Source organism: Cyphomyrmex costatus, unplaced genomic scaffold, assembly GCF_001594065.2.
Source record: "Cyphomyrmex costatus isolate MS0001 unplaced genomic scaffold, Ccosl1.0 scaffold300, whole genome shotgun sequence".
NCBI lineage: Eukaryota > Metazoa > Arthropoda > Insecta > Hymenoptera > Formicidae > Cyphomyrmex > Cyphomyrmex costatus.
Window position 1 is genome coordinate 203,915 of NW_017277126.1, and position 16,803 is coordinate 220,717.

General features: G+C 30.2%; 1 protein-coding gene across 1 annotated transcript in view; it reads left to right on the forward strand.

Moving 5' to 3' along the window:
* Positions 1 to 16,334, forward strand: part of LOC108775553 (uncharacterized) — a 36,101-nt gene extending 19,767 nt beyond the window's left edge. Inside the window, exons 2-6 of the mRNA XM_018541958.1 lie at positions 4,078 to 4,185; positions 5,092 to 5,256; positions 6,827 to 6,924; positions 13,528 to 13,690; positions 16,090 to 16,334. Coding sequence (XP_018397460.1) covers positions 4,078 to 4,185; positions 5,092 to 5,256; positions 6,827 to 6,924; positions 13,528 to 13,690; positions 16,090 to 16,334 — 779 coding nt within the window. The remainder of the gene's footprint in view (positions 1 to 4,077; positions 4,186 to 5,091; positions 5,257 to 6,826; positions 6,925 to 13,527; positions 13,691 to 16,089) is intronic.
* The last annotated feature ends 469 nt before the right edge of the window (positions 16,335 to 16,803 follow it).

The window sequence follows — 16,803 nt, forward strand, 5'->3', positions numbered from 1 at the left end:
GTGTGTGTGTGTGTGTGTGTGTGTGTGTGTGTGTGTGTGTGTGTGTGTGTGTACTACGTTTATGTGTATGTACAAGCTATCAGGCATTCTAGCGAGTGTATTATATAATACACTTTATTACCTGGAAATGAATAAAAAGGAAAAATCATTATGAAATGCAAATAAGGACAATCATAAGAATAGGTATCATATGTATTTAAAAAAAATTGTAACGCTAATAAATATATTGTAAAATAAATAGAATGTACGTGCCAATTATAAGTGTTACGAATAGTTATTAGATTTTTCGTGATAATTAGCTACATAGCTGGCCATTAGAAATATGTCGCTGCACTGTACTTGTCTTAGTGCAGAGACTTTACCATGTCTTCTGATAATTAATGAGATGTTTGAATTGACAGACTAAAGACGCAAAATTATAAAACTTTGTGGATGACTAAAGTGTGCATAGCATTTTTGTTTTGTTAATTATCTACATGTATAACGGGTATGTTAAGTTAGCACCCCAACTATAGTACTCAGGAGTTCTGATTAGAGTTCCCACTTCCTTTTGACGAGACGAAGAGTTCCCTATAGTTAATAACAAGAGTTCCGCTCAATAAACATTTTTTTACATTTTTTAAAAATGGGGTGCTAACTTTTTATCGAATTTCGAGGTGGAATAGTTCTGAGCGGCTTAATAGCTTCAATTTGCGATTGCCTAGAGTTCCTGATATTTAAAAAGAAATTTTCGAATATTAAAAAAGAAATTAAAAATTTTTGAAAAATTAATTTTTAGATACAATAGTTCTGATGATAATTCCTGCTTCTTTTTGACGATACGAAGAGTTCTCTATGATTTTTAAGTACATATGCGCTTAATAATCATTTTTTAATAATTTTTTAAAAATGGGGTGCTAACTTTTTAACAAAATTCAAGATCGCATAGTTCTGATCAACTTAACAGAACTATTTTGTGAATACCTAGACTTTTTGATACATAAAAAACATTTTTGAAGAATAATAAAGTTTAAAAAATATAGTACAAACCTTTGACAATTTTTTTGAGAGTACCGAGTAGTTCTGAGTAGCGTTTCTTATAGTATTCGACGAGTTCTATCGAAAACTGTAAGGTGAAAAAGCGATTGGATCAACGATTTGCAAGATACAGCGACATTTGTCAGAAGATCAACAATTCTTAGAATGAGTATATCTCGGAAACCATTGGTCCAATCGCTTTTTCACCTTACAGTTTTCGATAGAACTCGTCGAATACTATAAGAAACGCTACTCAGAACTACTCGGTACTTTCAAAAAAATTGTCAAAGGTTTGTACTATATTTTTTAAACTTTATTATTCTTCAAAAATGTTTTTTATGTATCAAGAACTCTAGGTATTCACAAAATAGTTCTGTTAAGTTGATCAGAACTATACGATCTTGAATTTTGTTAAAAAGTTAGCACCCCATTTTTAAAAAATTATTAAAAAATGATTATTAAGCGCATATGTACTTAAAAATCATAGAGAACTCTTCGTATCGTCAAAAAGAAGCAGGAATTATCATCAGAACTATTGTATCTAAAAATTAATTTTTCAAAAATTTTTAATTTTTTTTTTTAATATTCGAAAATTTTTTTTACATATCAGGAACTCTAGGCAATCACAAATTGAAGCTATTAAGCCGCTCAGAACTATTCCACCTCGAAATTCGATAAAAAGTTAGCAACCCATTTTTTAAAAATGTAAAAAAAATGTTTATTGAGTGGAACTCTTGTTATTAACTATAGGGAACTCTTCGTCTCGTCAAAAGGAAGTGGGAACTCTAATCAGAACTCCTGAGTACTATAGTTGGGGTGCTAACTTAACATACCCATGTATAACACGTAAAGATAAATAGTAGGTAAGCTTTATAATATATAGTCAAGCACGTTGAGCATCAAGGAAGCGGTACTTCAATTTTTAAATAATGACACTCTGATGTAAAAATTATGCTGTCCTCTTTCTCAAACTCACTTATTATTAATGCTTATTATTAATTATTATTATTAGCTACTTGTAGGAAAGAATTAGAAAGTATTTGTCTGCCTTTTCTTGAGCCATTGTATTCTAGTTTAGTATAGAAAAGGTGCGTCCTAGTATATTATAGAGCTTACTGATTTTTTAGCTGATACTTTCAACTATTATATAGTACAGCCAAAACAATTTTTAAAAGAGTTAAAAATTTCTTAACCCAACACTGTGTGTGAAATCTTTACGTGCTTCTAGTAGCGGGGAATCAAATGCTGTCACAACAGTGCTTCGATTCGCATTAATATCCTTTCCGCTTGAAAACGTGCGAGCCTTTCAAGGTGCATTAAGTAACTTTTGAATGCGTCGCTAGATGTATCGTCAAATAATTATTGAAGTTGTCGCTTCCACGAACGTCCACGCTATCCTAACGTAACTCTAACTACTTCGATCACTGGAAAATTACCGTCAAAAACACGTCCTTCGTGAGATGAGATGCAATATCCGAAGTACTTTTCAAATACTCCAAAGCATAAACAATTTATTTCAAGTTGAAATAAAAAGTAATTTTAGATTTATCGGTACGATGTGTACATACTATAATAAAAGAGATGTTTTGTATTCGTGATTATAATTATGTAGTAAAATAATTATGGTTAAGAGCTCCATTTACAGTTACTACTACCATAATATTAATTATAATAATTATATTTTTATACTATAACAAGAAAACCGAACAAAAACGAACTAATGAATTATATAAGGTATTATAAATATATATTTTATAATATCTTATAATAATTCATTAGTTCGTCTTTAGTCGGTTTTCTTGTTATAGTTTGACATTGTTTATCATTATATTTATATATTTTAGTTTTATATCGGAATTATTTTTAGCAAACCAAAAATTTATAAGTATTACTTGGTCTCGAGGTCTAGAAAAAAGATTTAAATTTGTTGGACAGTGTTATTATCTATAAATTATCCGTGTTGCAAGTAATAGTTTATAATTTATGTCATTTAGTGTTATACATTTAAACTTTTTAAGTTGTCACGTTTACTTAAAATATGGTACTTGGTATATGGATAAAGAACTGTATCAGTTCGATACGTTATTTGAGTTAATTTAATATTCATTAATGCAAAACAATCGCCTTTAACGTCTTGTACTTATCGCGTTTTGAGGAATAATAACGCGGCTCGCGCTGTCAGCTCGACTCAATCGCATGTTGTCTTGCGCCGATGGCAAGTAAGGTTAGCCTGTGTATACAATGCAGTAATGTTATATACGTTGCAAAAGACAAACATTGAGCACTGGTACCACTGTGCCAGTCGATTCCTTATTGCCATGAAACTCGCACGCAAAGAGAAAACTGAGAAACATTCATTCAAACACTACAATTGACTTATTTTATAAACGTTTTATTTATTATTGTATATAAATTTAATCGTTAATGGAATTTTTTTTTTAGTTTATATTTCTGTGTTAAAAATTAAAATAAGGAATGAGTTAATTGATTTGTTTAAAAATAATTGTAATTTTTATTAATAATTGTAATTGTTCTTCTGTAGCTTGCTAAAACTGTCTTTTAATGGTATTCGTTTGTTTTCTTCATTTTGATTTTAGCATTTATAAAAGTATTTTTAAAAGAATATTTACGATTATCCAACGTAAAAAATATTATATAATAATATTTTGTTTTATATTTCTTTTATTTGTAACCTCAGTAAATAAAGAAATGTTGTTCTTAAGAAAATACTTTGCTTTTTAACTTTTGTTAGTAAATGTATATGTATTATTATTTATTATTATTTTTTTTTATAGTTTGCTTTTTATATTTTTTTCCATTTTCATGTAGAATGATTACCTATATGTTAATTCAACAAACTAATTCCTGTATAATTTACATATTATTAAATCAAATTGACGTACTAAATTATATATTCTAAAATTGAACTCGAGAAAGGTCATACAATTTTATTAATTGTTAGCTTGTTTTAGTAAAATTGCAAATGATTTGTACTATTTTTTTACCGCGTTTTTGGCAAAAAAATGTTTTATTTAATTTTTTCTATTTATATTGTTACAGCTGGTACTGCCGCGGAGAAGGGTTACTTCGGACCATGGAGACAATGTAAACTCCTTCTTTATGGACGTGAGTGGTGCGGCCAAAGCGTCTCCAGGTTCCAACCAGTGTGTAAGTTTTATTTTATGTATAACTATAAAAGATACCGACATTTTTATAATGCCATTCTTCGCCAGAACGATTCATTTTTCTTGTACAAAATCTTTGTAGCTTAATTCTGATTTTGATGTAATAGAATTGCCGTAATACGTTTTCTCTGCTGTTTATAAAGCATTCTCTCTATGCATATCGGTTATTACGAGGAATATTTCAGTGTCGAGATGGTTAAGATACCCATCTAGGAAAGTCCGAGATTCGACTCCTGGCTGAGGTAGTTTTTTTTCGCAATAAGTTCTTTATATGTTTTTTTCATTTAATTTAATTTGGAGAAGATTATTGATGTTTTAGATTGATTGTGTTGAAAGTCCAAAAGTTATCGCAATTTTGTTTGAAATAAATTTATTTAGTAAATACATAATAATGTAATACTTGAAACACATTCAACTTTAACCGTAATTAGCTGTCTTATATTATATTATAGTTTGAGAACAATTAATTAAAAGTTTTTAAATTAAAAGTTAAATGCATATTGAATCAAAATTTATAATTTTAATGTAAAACAGTTTAAAATATTGTATAGCGACTAATATAATATTGTATATTATTTACGCTCTACATTTGTGATCAATTTAATAGCGTTATTTATAATAATTTTTTAACAATATTTATGAAAAATTTATATATTGTGTGAGTAATTGTTAACGTTAATGAACACATCTTATGACAAATTATTCTTTTTATTCTATTCTTTTATCATTTCTTCGTTGCATTATTATGGAAATTGTAGCACGTAAAAAATGGGTGAGTTGTACGTGTGATTATGTAGCGCCAAAACTTCTATGGCTAGAAAGCTCAATGCGAGACAGGATTATATTGCAATGTACTAGAATTACGATGAGATTTTTCCTTTATTTCCAGTGGCTGTGTGGGTGGCGGGATTAGCTGCTGCTGCCGCTTCTGCCCTTTTGGGAATTCTGGTCGCTTTGGCTGTGCTTCAATTAGCGATGGCCTCTTCTGCGAAGCGGGTTGTAATTTCGTACAGTACTGCCTTAATAGGCAAAGTTGCCCTTGCTACATTGGCAAGTGAGTACAAATTATGTTTTAATATAGTTGTAAATAAAGACTGAAGAATTTACTGAAATGTTTGCACTGTTTACAGTGCCGATTTCGACTAGTCAAAACTTTTTCTTTTACTATTTTTAAATATAGGGGGAATATCTATTATTTTTTAATATTACTTTATCGTATTTTTTAAATTATTTTATCGTAATTTTAAAGTATAATCATCTCTGTACATCAGTGTATATTCATCTCTAATACTGAAATTACGTGTTTACATCTTATTGTGTGTTTATTGAGTAATATAGGGGAGAATGTCCTAAATCGAACCATGTTCCAAATCGGACCTTTTTAATTTAAATAAATACGGTTAAGCAGATTTGCGTGCTATTTATAATGTAAAGTTCTTATAAGACACCGAACACGTGACAGCAGTTTGGCAGTATTCTGTTACAAAACGTTCATAGAATAGACGCAAATATGTATTTTTGACTATCATGCGAAATTTTTTTTAAAAAAGAAAATCCTTGTTAATCATTATTTAAAAGATGTTAAAAATTTGAACGGTAATTGATTTAAGATAATTAAAGAGTGTCGAATTAAAAAATATCAAGAGTTTTGTGATTACTTTTGCGGTTTATTGTAAAATTTGTTCCAATCGTTCGAAAGAACCCGTGTCTAAATCGGACCTATACAAAAAATACTAAAAAGACGAGTATAAGCCAGCTAATTTATCGAAGAAAAAAGATTCGCCACAATCTGGTAGTACTGGTGACCGACCAGATCTGGTCTAAGGGACACTAAATAAAATATCATTTGTCATCAGACTCAGATGGAATTTTTTATTGATTTTAATTCTAATAATATAAACTGTATTTTTATTTTTGAGTCTTACATTGCTCGTTTTTACTCAATACTAACAAAAATTAATTAAAATATTTTAAAATTCTATCTAAAAGTTTATAAAAATAGGAGAGGTCCGATTTGGAATTCATGGTTCGGATACGAATCATATTAATAAAGACATTGAAAAGTTTTTTTCAGTCGGTGCGTCGCATATTTTTGCAATACTTATACGAACATATTATACAACATGTTAGAATAACCGCTTGCGGACGCTTGTCTATTACTGACCTACGTGCGAGCCTTTATTCAAGATCTAGAATGTCTCATAGGAGATTATCTTATATATACATAATAAAGCAATACTATTGCTACAATAAACTATCGCGTAATCTCTTTTATTGTGATGATTTCGTAATGACTCTGCGTGTAAATTAAGAACATATATTAAAAAAATACACTAATTTTTTAAAAATAATTATTTGAATGGTACTAAGTAAATATTTAGTTAATACTGTTTAAAAAATATATAATAAGATTTATAATATCTGAGTCTTTCTTATTTATATACAATTCTTGTACGCGTTTTTTTTATATTTAATAATAATATGTATAATAAATTGCGTTATAATATTGCATTGAAATATGAAATTGTATAAAATTCGATATTGTATACAAGTTTATAGTCATTTGAATGTGAGATAGAAAATTGAAAATTTTATAAATCGATTTGTTTAATATCTTTTTTTAGCGGCATTGTCGATTGTAGCAGCGAGTCTCTTCGCTCTACAAACAGATGATCGAGCCAATAGTTTTGTTATCACAAGAGGAGAAGCTTTTTATATGCAGGTAAAGTATCATGATGTGATAAAATGTACGTTTTTCTTTTTTAAAATAAAAGAATCAATAAATATTATAAATTTATTTATTATATTGAATATTATAGTATTGTAGTACATATACTATATACTACTATTATATAGAAAATAATAGGTTAATAATAGTATATTAAATAAGAGATGATCATATATATATTAATATATGATGATACAAGTTAAAATAGATAATTCTATATCTGAACATTGCAAATTTTTACGAGTTTTAACTAGATAATTTTACTGTTAATTTATCAAATTAAGCATTTTACACTTTAAACATATATATATTGAAAAAAATTTAATAATTTTACTTCTCTAATTTTTTCAACATTTACTTGCTAATATTTTCACTAGATGTGTGTGTGTGTGGTTTCTTAATTGATTTCTCGGTCTCTCGAATTAACGCGATTCCGTTAACAAACGAGATAATTTTCAATAGAATGCGTTATGTATTTATTTTCAAGTTTCTAATTTCTCATACTTGATGTACCGTTAAAACACGGTGTTCGCTGACTGGTTCCTGAACCTGTTGCACGTAGAAGCAGTTGTATATATTCTGAACTTGCTCCGTTTGATCCACATGTGTATTTCATGCACGTTTAATATGCTGATATTAAAACATTCAAACCATCTTGTGTAAGCAATTAATATAAGGAAATTATCATCCGTAGCGTACAGTGACATAATTTCAAACATGTTAAAATTTCAAAAATTTGAAACTAATTTTCGAAGTTTAAATTTGGTAATCTCCTTATTATGTGGAGGGCATTGAATGGAACCAAAAAGGAAAAAATTAAACTTGAACATCGAAAGTTAAATTCAAATCCTGTTTTGTTCAAAATTATATACGACGCTGAGAAAAATGGTTAAAAAAGTGATTGAAAATAAACCGGAAGATTCTGATCATATTAATTAGAATTATGGTTATCTCAGAATTATAATAGTAATTATAATAATAAGCAGGGAATGGAAGTAACTCGTTACTTGTAACGAATTTTCAGTTACAAATTGCTTTTTTGGTAACTTTACTGGTAACTGCGTTACTTTCTTTTTTTGGTAACCGTGACGGTAACGTAGTTCCATTTTTTTAAATAACGGTAACAAAATTTACAGTTACTTTGCATACGATTGGACACGTTATTCCGTTATATAATAATTACATATTATTAATTACGACAGTTATAATGTGGTTGTAGGACCGATTGTTCCATCTTTTGGTAAAGTTTACCTGTTAGGTAAATAGCAAGATTACCCAATCATGTGCGCGAATTGCCAGATTTATCTAACAGGTAAATTTTACCGAAAGATGGAACAATCGGCCTTGAGTGTTTTTATTTAATACAAGCGTAAAAGCTACATTTAGTTTAACTTAATCTAAACATCGTATATATTTTGTTCTAATTGAGCTGTGTACAAAGCTTTACTCTGTACATTTCTGTGTACATTTATGTTGAGCAATATGGGAAACACCCCTTTTTGCAAAATTTCTGTTATATATTTTAATTATAGCGTTATAATTTTCTTTCTATCAAAATAATAGATTTACAGCTAAAAGTATAGATTAAGTAAAAATATAGCAGTATTATAATAAAGAGATTATGTGTATTTCTTAATTTTTCTTTGAATTTCTAACTTATATTGTGATTCAGATAGTCCTATACAATCCTATATAAGCTTCTAGTTTTCTACAAAGTATACAAAAATTCCTGAAATATTTTAGCTGTCAACTGCTGCAGAGTGATCCTGAAGTGATCTTTGACAGCTGAGAAATATATACAGTACCATTATTTCAGGAATTATTTTGCACTTCTATCTTCTATATGTGATACGTCGGACATATGTATATCTCAATTTGCTGCATATTTTACAGGTTTTAGAATTACGAAATTGTGTTTAAAAAAAAATTAAAAAATAAAACTATACATACTGTCTCAGTGTATACATGTTATATATATATTGCTTTTATCAATGTTTAAACAAAAAATACTGCAAAAGTACTTTTAGACTGATTTTTAAAAAGTAACGGAAAAATAACGAAATATTATCTTTTGATTAATGGTAACTGTAACGAGTTATTTTTAAAAAGCGATAACTAGTAATGGTAACTCGTTACTTTTAAAAAGTAACTTCCCATTCCCTGATAATAAGGTTCCTTTTATATAAAATAAATTAAAAAGTTCACAGGGCATAGAGAGCCAATTAAAATTTCTTTTTTTATTTCTCTTGATTAGCTCTATGCCCTGTGAACTTTTTAATTTAGAATAGATTCACCCAGAAATTTTTGTAATTTATCCATTTTTAATTAGAATTTCAATTAATGCAATCAAACTTTTCCTAGTGCACTTTTAAAATTGTACTACCATATCCTTTACTTACTTGTTTTAAAATGAAGGGAAATGATTTTTATGAGAAATGTTTTAAACAAAAGTTATCTGAAAATGTTTCGAACAAAAGTTACCTAAAGGTGAATAAATAATAATAAATTAATTTTTGGAGAAATCGATTTGGTAAATATACCGGTGGAGGGAACGTGTCTCGATAATCTTGATTTTGATCTTTATTTTGTCAAGGTCATGACTCTGAGTAATCTCCAGGTTTTAGTCATAAGTGTTTAAAAAATTAGATTGCCATTTACAAAGATAAAGTTGACTTCTATTTGATTTTAATGTTTCTACTCAATGTCAAATCTTGTTAATTAAAGTATTCTATGTTCTTGACACTACATAATATCGTAAAAACAGGATTTCGATAGTTTGCGTAGTTGAGAAATTTAAGACTTGCAGCGCGAATTTAAGAAGTCTGTCTGACTCTGTCGAGGAAATACTAAACTTTTTATTACAATTTTTCGCATAATAATTATCCTATATAAGTATCAAAGGAGATATACATATATATATATTTTTTAGGAATATATATATTTTTTTAAGAACTCTAGATTTTTATATTAATAAAAAAAAACAAAGAACAATCTTTTTGATTAAATATCATTAATAAATGCTATTAGATTATTATTAGAAACGTTATTAAAATTATAGAGACTATTAATTAAACAGAAATATCTCTCCTATTAAACTTAATGTAGCTCTATTAAACCTACATTAATAAGGACATACAGACTAATCAAAACATAAATTGCATTTGTATTGGCAATGAATAGTAATTTAAATTGGATATCGACCACAGAGTACAATGTGGCAGGAACAATGATAGCATATGGAAGAACGTCATGTTTTATAAAACTGAACGATAACGTCGCCAACGCACCTCAAAAGTTTGTTCTTATCGCAAAACGGCAGCTTGGGTTTCTCCCAACGCAGATGAAACATTCGCGGTCTTTGCAATTTAGTACTTGCAGTATAGGAAAGTTTTAGATTCCGTCAAGGAAATATTCAACTTGTTATTACAATTCTTCACCGAATGATTCTATCTGAATAGCGAAAAGGAATTTTTATCCAAGAATTCTACATCAATGTGCACTTATAAGTCATTAATATGTATGTGAATCTATCAATGTGCACTTTTAAAATGAATGGATCTTACCTTCTTTTTCTTTTGAGTTTAATTTGATTAAAATGCATGTAAAAAATGACAATATTAATAAATAAAATTTATTTAATTATGCAATAGGAAATATATTTGTATATAGTTGTTGAAGATGTTCAAATTTTTTCTAAGAGTAAGAAGTATAATTATAAAGAAAATATATCTATACGTGAAAATATATATACTTTGTAAAAAAAACTATGAGCATAGAGATTACGTACAATATAATGTTCTCCAAATAATATTATATCCATGTGGTGGAATATATTTCATAAGAATATTATGATTTAGCAAGATTATACCAAGATTCCATAAATTTTTCTTTATTACGTGGAAATGTAATCTAATTATAATATACTATATGAATATGCTAACATAGATTATTTTAAACCTACTCCTGTCTACCGTACTTGAAGATGCAAAATTGATATAAAAAATTGATATAAAAAATTAAAAGAGATAAAGGGATGAACATACTGAGATAACTTTATCAAGTAATATTATCCACTTCCGTTGGCGTGCAAGTAAAGCGTCAATTAACGCAGAAACGTTAATATCTAGCGGAGAATTAAACTTAAGCTTAGAAGTCACCTGATCGTGAACTGGACTCAGGTGTTTCTTTAAGCCCCTCTCTCCCCACTGATCGTAACTTAGTACGTGTCGGAGCAGCCACGACTCGTAGATACTTTTAAAACAATGAGCCGACATTGGCGGACCTGCAGTGAGTGTTTCGGTGTGGCTCGTTAATGAACTCGCCGTGTTGTCCTCGTTCTCAGTTTTGCGATAAGTGAATTTTTTCGTTTCTCAGCTGGTCATGTTCAGCCTTTTATCGTGGCATACAGACTCGAACGTGAACAGTACTTTTTACCATCCAAAACTATTAGTCATATTTTTTAATAAGTATATATTAAAAAATTAAATATATATTTAAAAAAGACGAAACTTTTATTTGACTGATTGGTCATTGTATATTTCGCTCGCAATAAATTCCCTTTCAGTACCGATATTGTTTTATCATTATGCTAGATATGATGGTATTTTGATATCTTATCGTCAAAAATATGCAATGATGGACAAGAGAAAACGAAGTCTCTTAAAAGGGGCCAAGGACGAAATTGAATTGGACAGAATGAATAAGCACAAACAAGGCAAGGTAATACCATTACTCAAGGAAATTCAATCGAGTTAATGTCTTTGCTTTTACTTTCCTATGATATTAGTAATGTTGTATATAAAGTGTAATGAAAAAATAATAAAAAACTTTTGTCATATCTTTTATTAAATTTAAATTTATAACTTGCTAATTTTATCGAGGAAAATCAGTTCTATATAAAGAAGTTTATGATCGAGAAAGAAGAATAATAATCCTAGGTTATCTCCTTTAAAATAAATCAAGTTGCATCGAAATAAATGTTTGCTGTAAATGTTACGCAAAAAAATTACTGAAATGAGCAATTTAAATATTGCACACAACAGTTGTTATATTGCTGACAGTTTTATCACGACGCGACAAAATCACCTCGTCTGTACAATTAATGTATGTTACATAAAGTGTGAACGAAAATATCATTTGTCGTGACATCATGTGATAGCATATTTGTTTGTATGAAGTAAAATTTTTGTTCAAATCAACAATTTTTCTATTCTTAGAAAAAAAAATTCTTAATTCAATCACGTTTTTGACATTTTCGTTATCTTGCTGCGACTTGTTTTTCCTTGATTTATTTGGCGATACTCATATGTATGTACATACATCAGTGCGAAAGAAACCTGTCCAACGTGATGGGAAAATAACCATCGTCTTGATAATCAAAAGGGGGTGGCGAAGAACATCGACGATGAGCATAGCGGTCGCCTGCGTTCTTTTTTATCAGGTTTCTCGCGTATAGGGGAGAGAAGCTCGTCGCGACGTTCATCCCCAAGGAGGACAAAAAGAAAGGAGGCAAGCACCGGACGACCAGATTAATTATAGCGATGGAACGACAATGGCGCGCGTGGCTTCTTTGTTGGCCCTAATTAAATTGTCTCCCCTTCCTCGCGCACTCCTTCCCACTATCCGTCCAGTCGATCACCACCTACGGATGATGCTTCTTCTCCTCGTATCGATAGTATACGATGAGGATCTCCTAGTTACTTGCACGCCGTGTAAAGAGGAACGACGTTTGAGAAAGAGAAAGAAACGTTTGTTCGCGCACTTGGATGATGAAGATGGGATGCATAATGTGTAATCGTTTTCCTCCAAGATAGTAGGGATGGCAATGGAATTGCGGCATGTACACAACGAAGCTTGATGTGAATTGATACTTTGAGAAGTAGCATGGAGATGCGCCGAATTAGAACAGCGGATTAGAGCAACGGACGATGTGTCAAGTAATTAGCAACTGCAAACCAATTAGTGCAAAGGAAAATAAATGCGCGATTCTCGGAAAAACAATTGCTTTCTTATAATCGTGTACGTAAAGTTCACAGCTCGAGCTTTTGTGCTTTTATTTATGTTTCATTTCCGAATAGGTGCATTTTCTTATTTCAGAGAACGCGCGAATAAATATCTTTGTTGAGAAATAAATAATCTGTAGTATAATAAACTTCTTAGTGAATTAATTTCATTATTATTAATTTCATAACAATTTTGTTATAATTATACTGGAAACTATAACAGTCTAGCCACGAGATGATAAACTTTTGATTGGCCTGTCGTTTTTGTCAACTTTAGTAAGTTAGAATGAGTAAAATACATATAGTTAGACGGATAAGATAGAATAGTATGCTTTTTTATACATGTATTAATTTTTACGCAAATCTTGATTTATTATAAATAGGTATACATATAAGACATTTCTGAATTATTGCTTACAAATAATTGTCATTTGATATTTTACTACTTGTTTTGAGAAACGTATGAAATAGGGAAGAAGATTTATGAAATATGCTAAGAGAAGATACAATCGATATTTTTATAATCGATGTACGTAGCTACGCACGATTGGATTTTGATCAAGACATTTTTAGTAGATTTTATTTATTATTGCAGTTAGCTGCCATCGCCTTGAACTTTGGCGTACTGGTCTCTGCTGTTTACGAGGGCATTTACGCCCGGAGAGGTGGCGATCCGACTAAGATTAGGGTCGTCACGGATCCTCGTGGAGCTACTATAAATAATCCAGGATATCGGGAATATCATCAACCCACAAACGGTAAGCCCAAATCGGACAGTTCAATTTTCTAAAATCTACGTTTCAACTCTCTCTAAATTTTCTTATTGAATATAAGGTATGATATACGACATCGAATGAATCTATCGTATTATATAAAGCACGTTATCCTTTTTGATATCATGACAAATCACAATTAATTCGCCATAAACCGGTAGTATAAGATAGTTGATACGATTAATACTCGTTTTAAATTTAGTTTAATGCGAAAATTATATTTCTATTTATTATAGGCGCGCTTTATTTAACATTGGATGCGATAAGTTAAATAAAATCACAATTTAACATGCCGTATTATGTATAGAAAACATATAAAAAATATTTATTGATATCCGTTTTTATCATTGTAGTTTAATTTTAATATCTCGATTCAATTTTTCATCTTTTTCTAAGAATTGGAAAAAAATAAAGAGTGAGTTGAACTTAGATTAAAGTTAATTTATGTTGGTAGAAACGAGCATAAATGTTTAAATTCAAGCATTACATATTTTCAGTTTTTAACATCATTTTTGCAAATTGTCTTTTTAAATTTTCAAAGACCATACAAAATTTTTTTCTTGCATTATGATTGTTCATTATATATGTATAATATTTCTTCGTTAAAATCCATTTCTACATATCTTATCTTCTTAAAACACCCAATCTCGGTTTTGTCACGAAGCTACGATAATTTATATCGTAGGTTATGTTTGGTGATGCTTGATGGTCGACTTTTCTGAAAGAACTTGGTTTAGTCGGTTAACATAAAACCAACATAATTCTCAGAAAAAAAGGATCATACTATGTATCACGTCTGGAAGCGAAAGTGATAAAGTTTTTAGAAGTTGCTATCCATACATGTGATAAGAGAACAATATACGAGAGAAGAAAAAGAGTATAGAAAAATGTTCGTAGTAGTACACGCCATAGTAAACTACTCTTTTTTCGCTTTTAAAGAATCTTACATTCAAACATATATATACGTTTTGTGTATTTACTCGCCATTACATAGCGTTTTTGTGATACCGAATGATTTCATCGTAATGTAGCGATTACGCTACGCTGCGTATTTTCGCTATATTGCTGCGCGTAAAGGTCACCCCCAATACCAAATCCATCTACCGTAACTTATAGACTTAGCGTCGTAATATGTTAGATCATAAAGCGAAGTGACTTTTTTTGTCGTCCTGGCACACGTAATGTTTATTAATGTGGTAACACATACACTGCGTATAATATAGCGTATAATACATAATTTGAATAATAATAATAATAACAATACGTAATCGAAATATTATCTCGCAGCAAATGAGAATGAATTAAAATGTCTATTTGAATTGTTTGAGAAACTAAATCTGGATGTCCAATGGATCCGATGTTCTGTGCTGACTGGGTTTTAGATTGAAAGGCATACAGATATGCTCCGTAAAATTCCTATAAATGTATAAAAATATATTCATGATTGAAAAGGATTCATTTTAACATTCATGAATCCGTATTCCTGAAAATCTGAATCCATTTTAATCCATTTCAATCCATTTATGTCTGTCTACTGGGCTGTGATGTAACATTCTTTTTACTAGACAACATGTTAAAGTTTGTTACATCACAGGCCAAAAGTTTGAAAACATTTTTTAAAAATTGATATTTTTGGGATTACTTGTTTAAATATATCCATGACAATGTTTTTTTTTTTTTAAACAATATTTTAGATTTCAACTGTTATATGAGATCTTAAAAATTGTTATTAAAAACACATTGTTATAAACATTTGAGTAAATAATATCTTAAAAATGTCAATTTTTAAAAAATGTTTTAAAACTTTTGACTTTGAGAATGCATATCACAGATCGCAAGCTTTTATGCGTTCTTTTGCATATTATAGTTCGAACCTAATACAAATCTCTCTCTCTTTTTCTCTGTTTCTCTCTCTGTATATATTAGATATCTATACCCATACAGCAGCAAAGGACATTCTGAGAACATCCTTAGGATATCTTTCATCTTCTTTAAAACGTTATGTGTATAGACTTATGCTGTATGAGTATAATACACGTACACAAAAAAAATATTTGGTTGAATTAACTGGAATTCTCTGGTGGAAAATAAACAATCCTAAATTCTGGCTGAGTTTATTGGTTTCTGATTAATTTTAATAGATTTAAGAAAATTCTGTATGCTTATTATTTTAACTAGAATTCTAGACGATTTAACAAAAAATCTAACAGATTTAATCAAAATTCTAGTTAATTGAATCAAACATTTTTCTCCTGTGTATCTGTGATAATAGTTCGATTACATTCATAACATTTCTAATATAAAAGAGAGAAAAGTTCTTTTACTGAAGCAGCATCAAGAATAGAGCAAAATGTAATCGCGTTATTAATCTTATTACGTCGCAGGTGGCACGATCTCGATGACAGACGCCAGCGGCAAGCCGTACGTCGGTGGGGCCGGAAACGGATCGACGGCATCGGTAGCGACTTCTAGTAGTGTGACTAGCACAGCCTCTCCCCTTAGGAGTTCTCTGAAAAAGCCAAAACCCCTTGGCATTCATAATCCTGGCTTTTCAACGCACAGCCCGACCTTGTCGAGGAACGGTTCGCAAAAGAAAGTGCGTATACAGACGCATTCGACGGAAGTTTAATTGACGCTCTCCTGACACGTGCGCGTTGTCAGCATGTGCGTTTGCTACGTGATTGCAGCACCATCATCCGTGCAAGGGTGTTGCGACAGGAAATTGAATGGCGATGACAAGACGTCTGCCCGAAGTAGTTCCACGTGCATGTTCTATTAACGGTAGGTGGTTTCCGTTATCACTATTTATGATTGATTTGGCAATCAGGGACGAATGTTTTGGTGTCGAACGATTTTTACTATTCCATCATAGTCGAATGTTAAAAGTTCTCTGTCAGTGACGTCATTCATGATTTCGATAATGGGACTTTTAATAAGTTCCAAAGATGCGAATCGAGACGTTCGCGAGTTTGGCGTATTGTTACAACAAAATGTAAATAAGTTTATGTTACAATCGATAATCGTCGAAACTCTTCAAAGCTACCTGAGTTAAATATCAAAGAAATTCAGATCAAACGCGTGGATAACATGTTAACGCC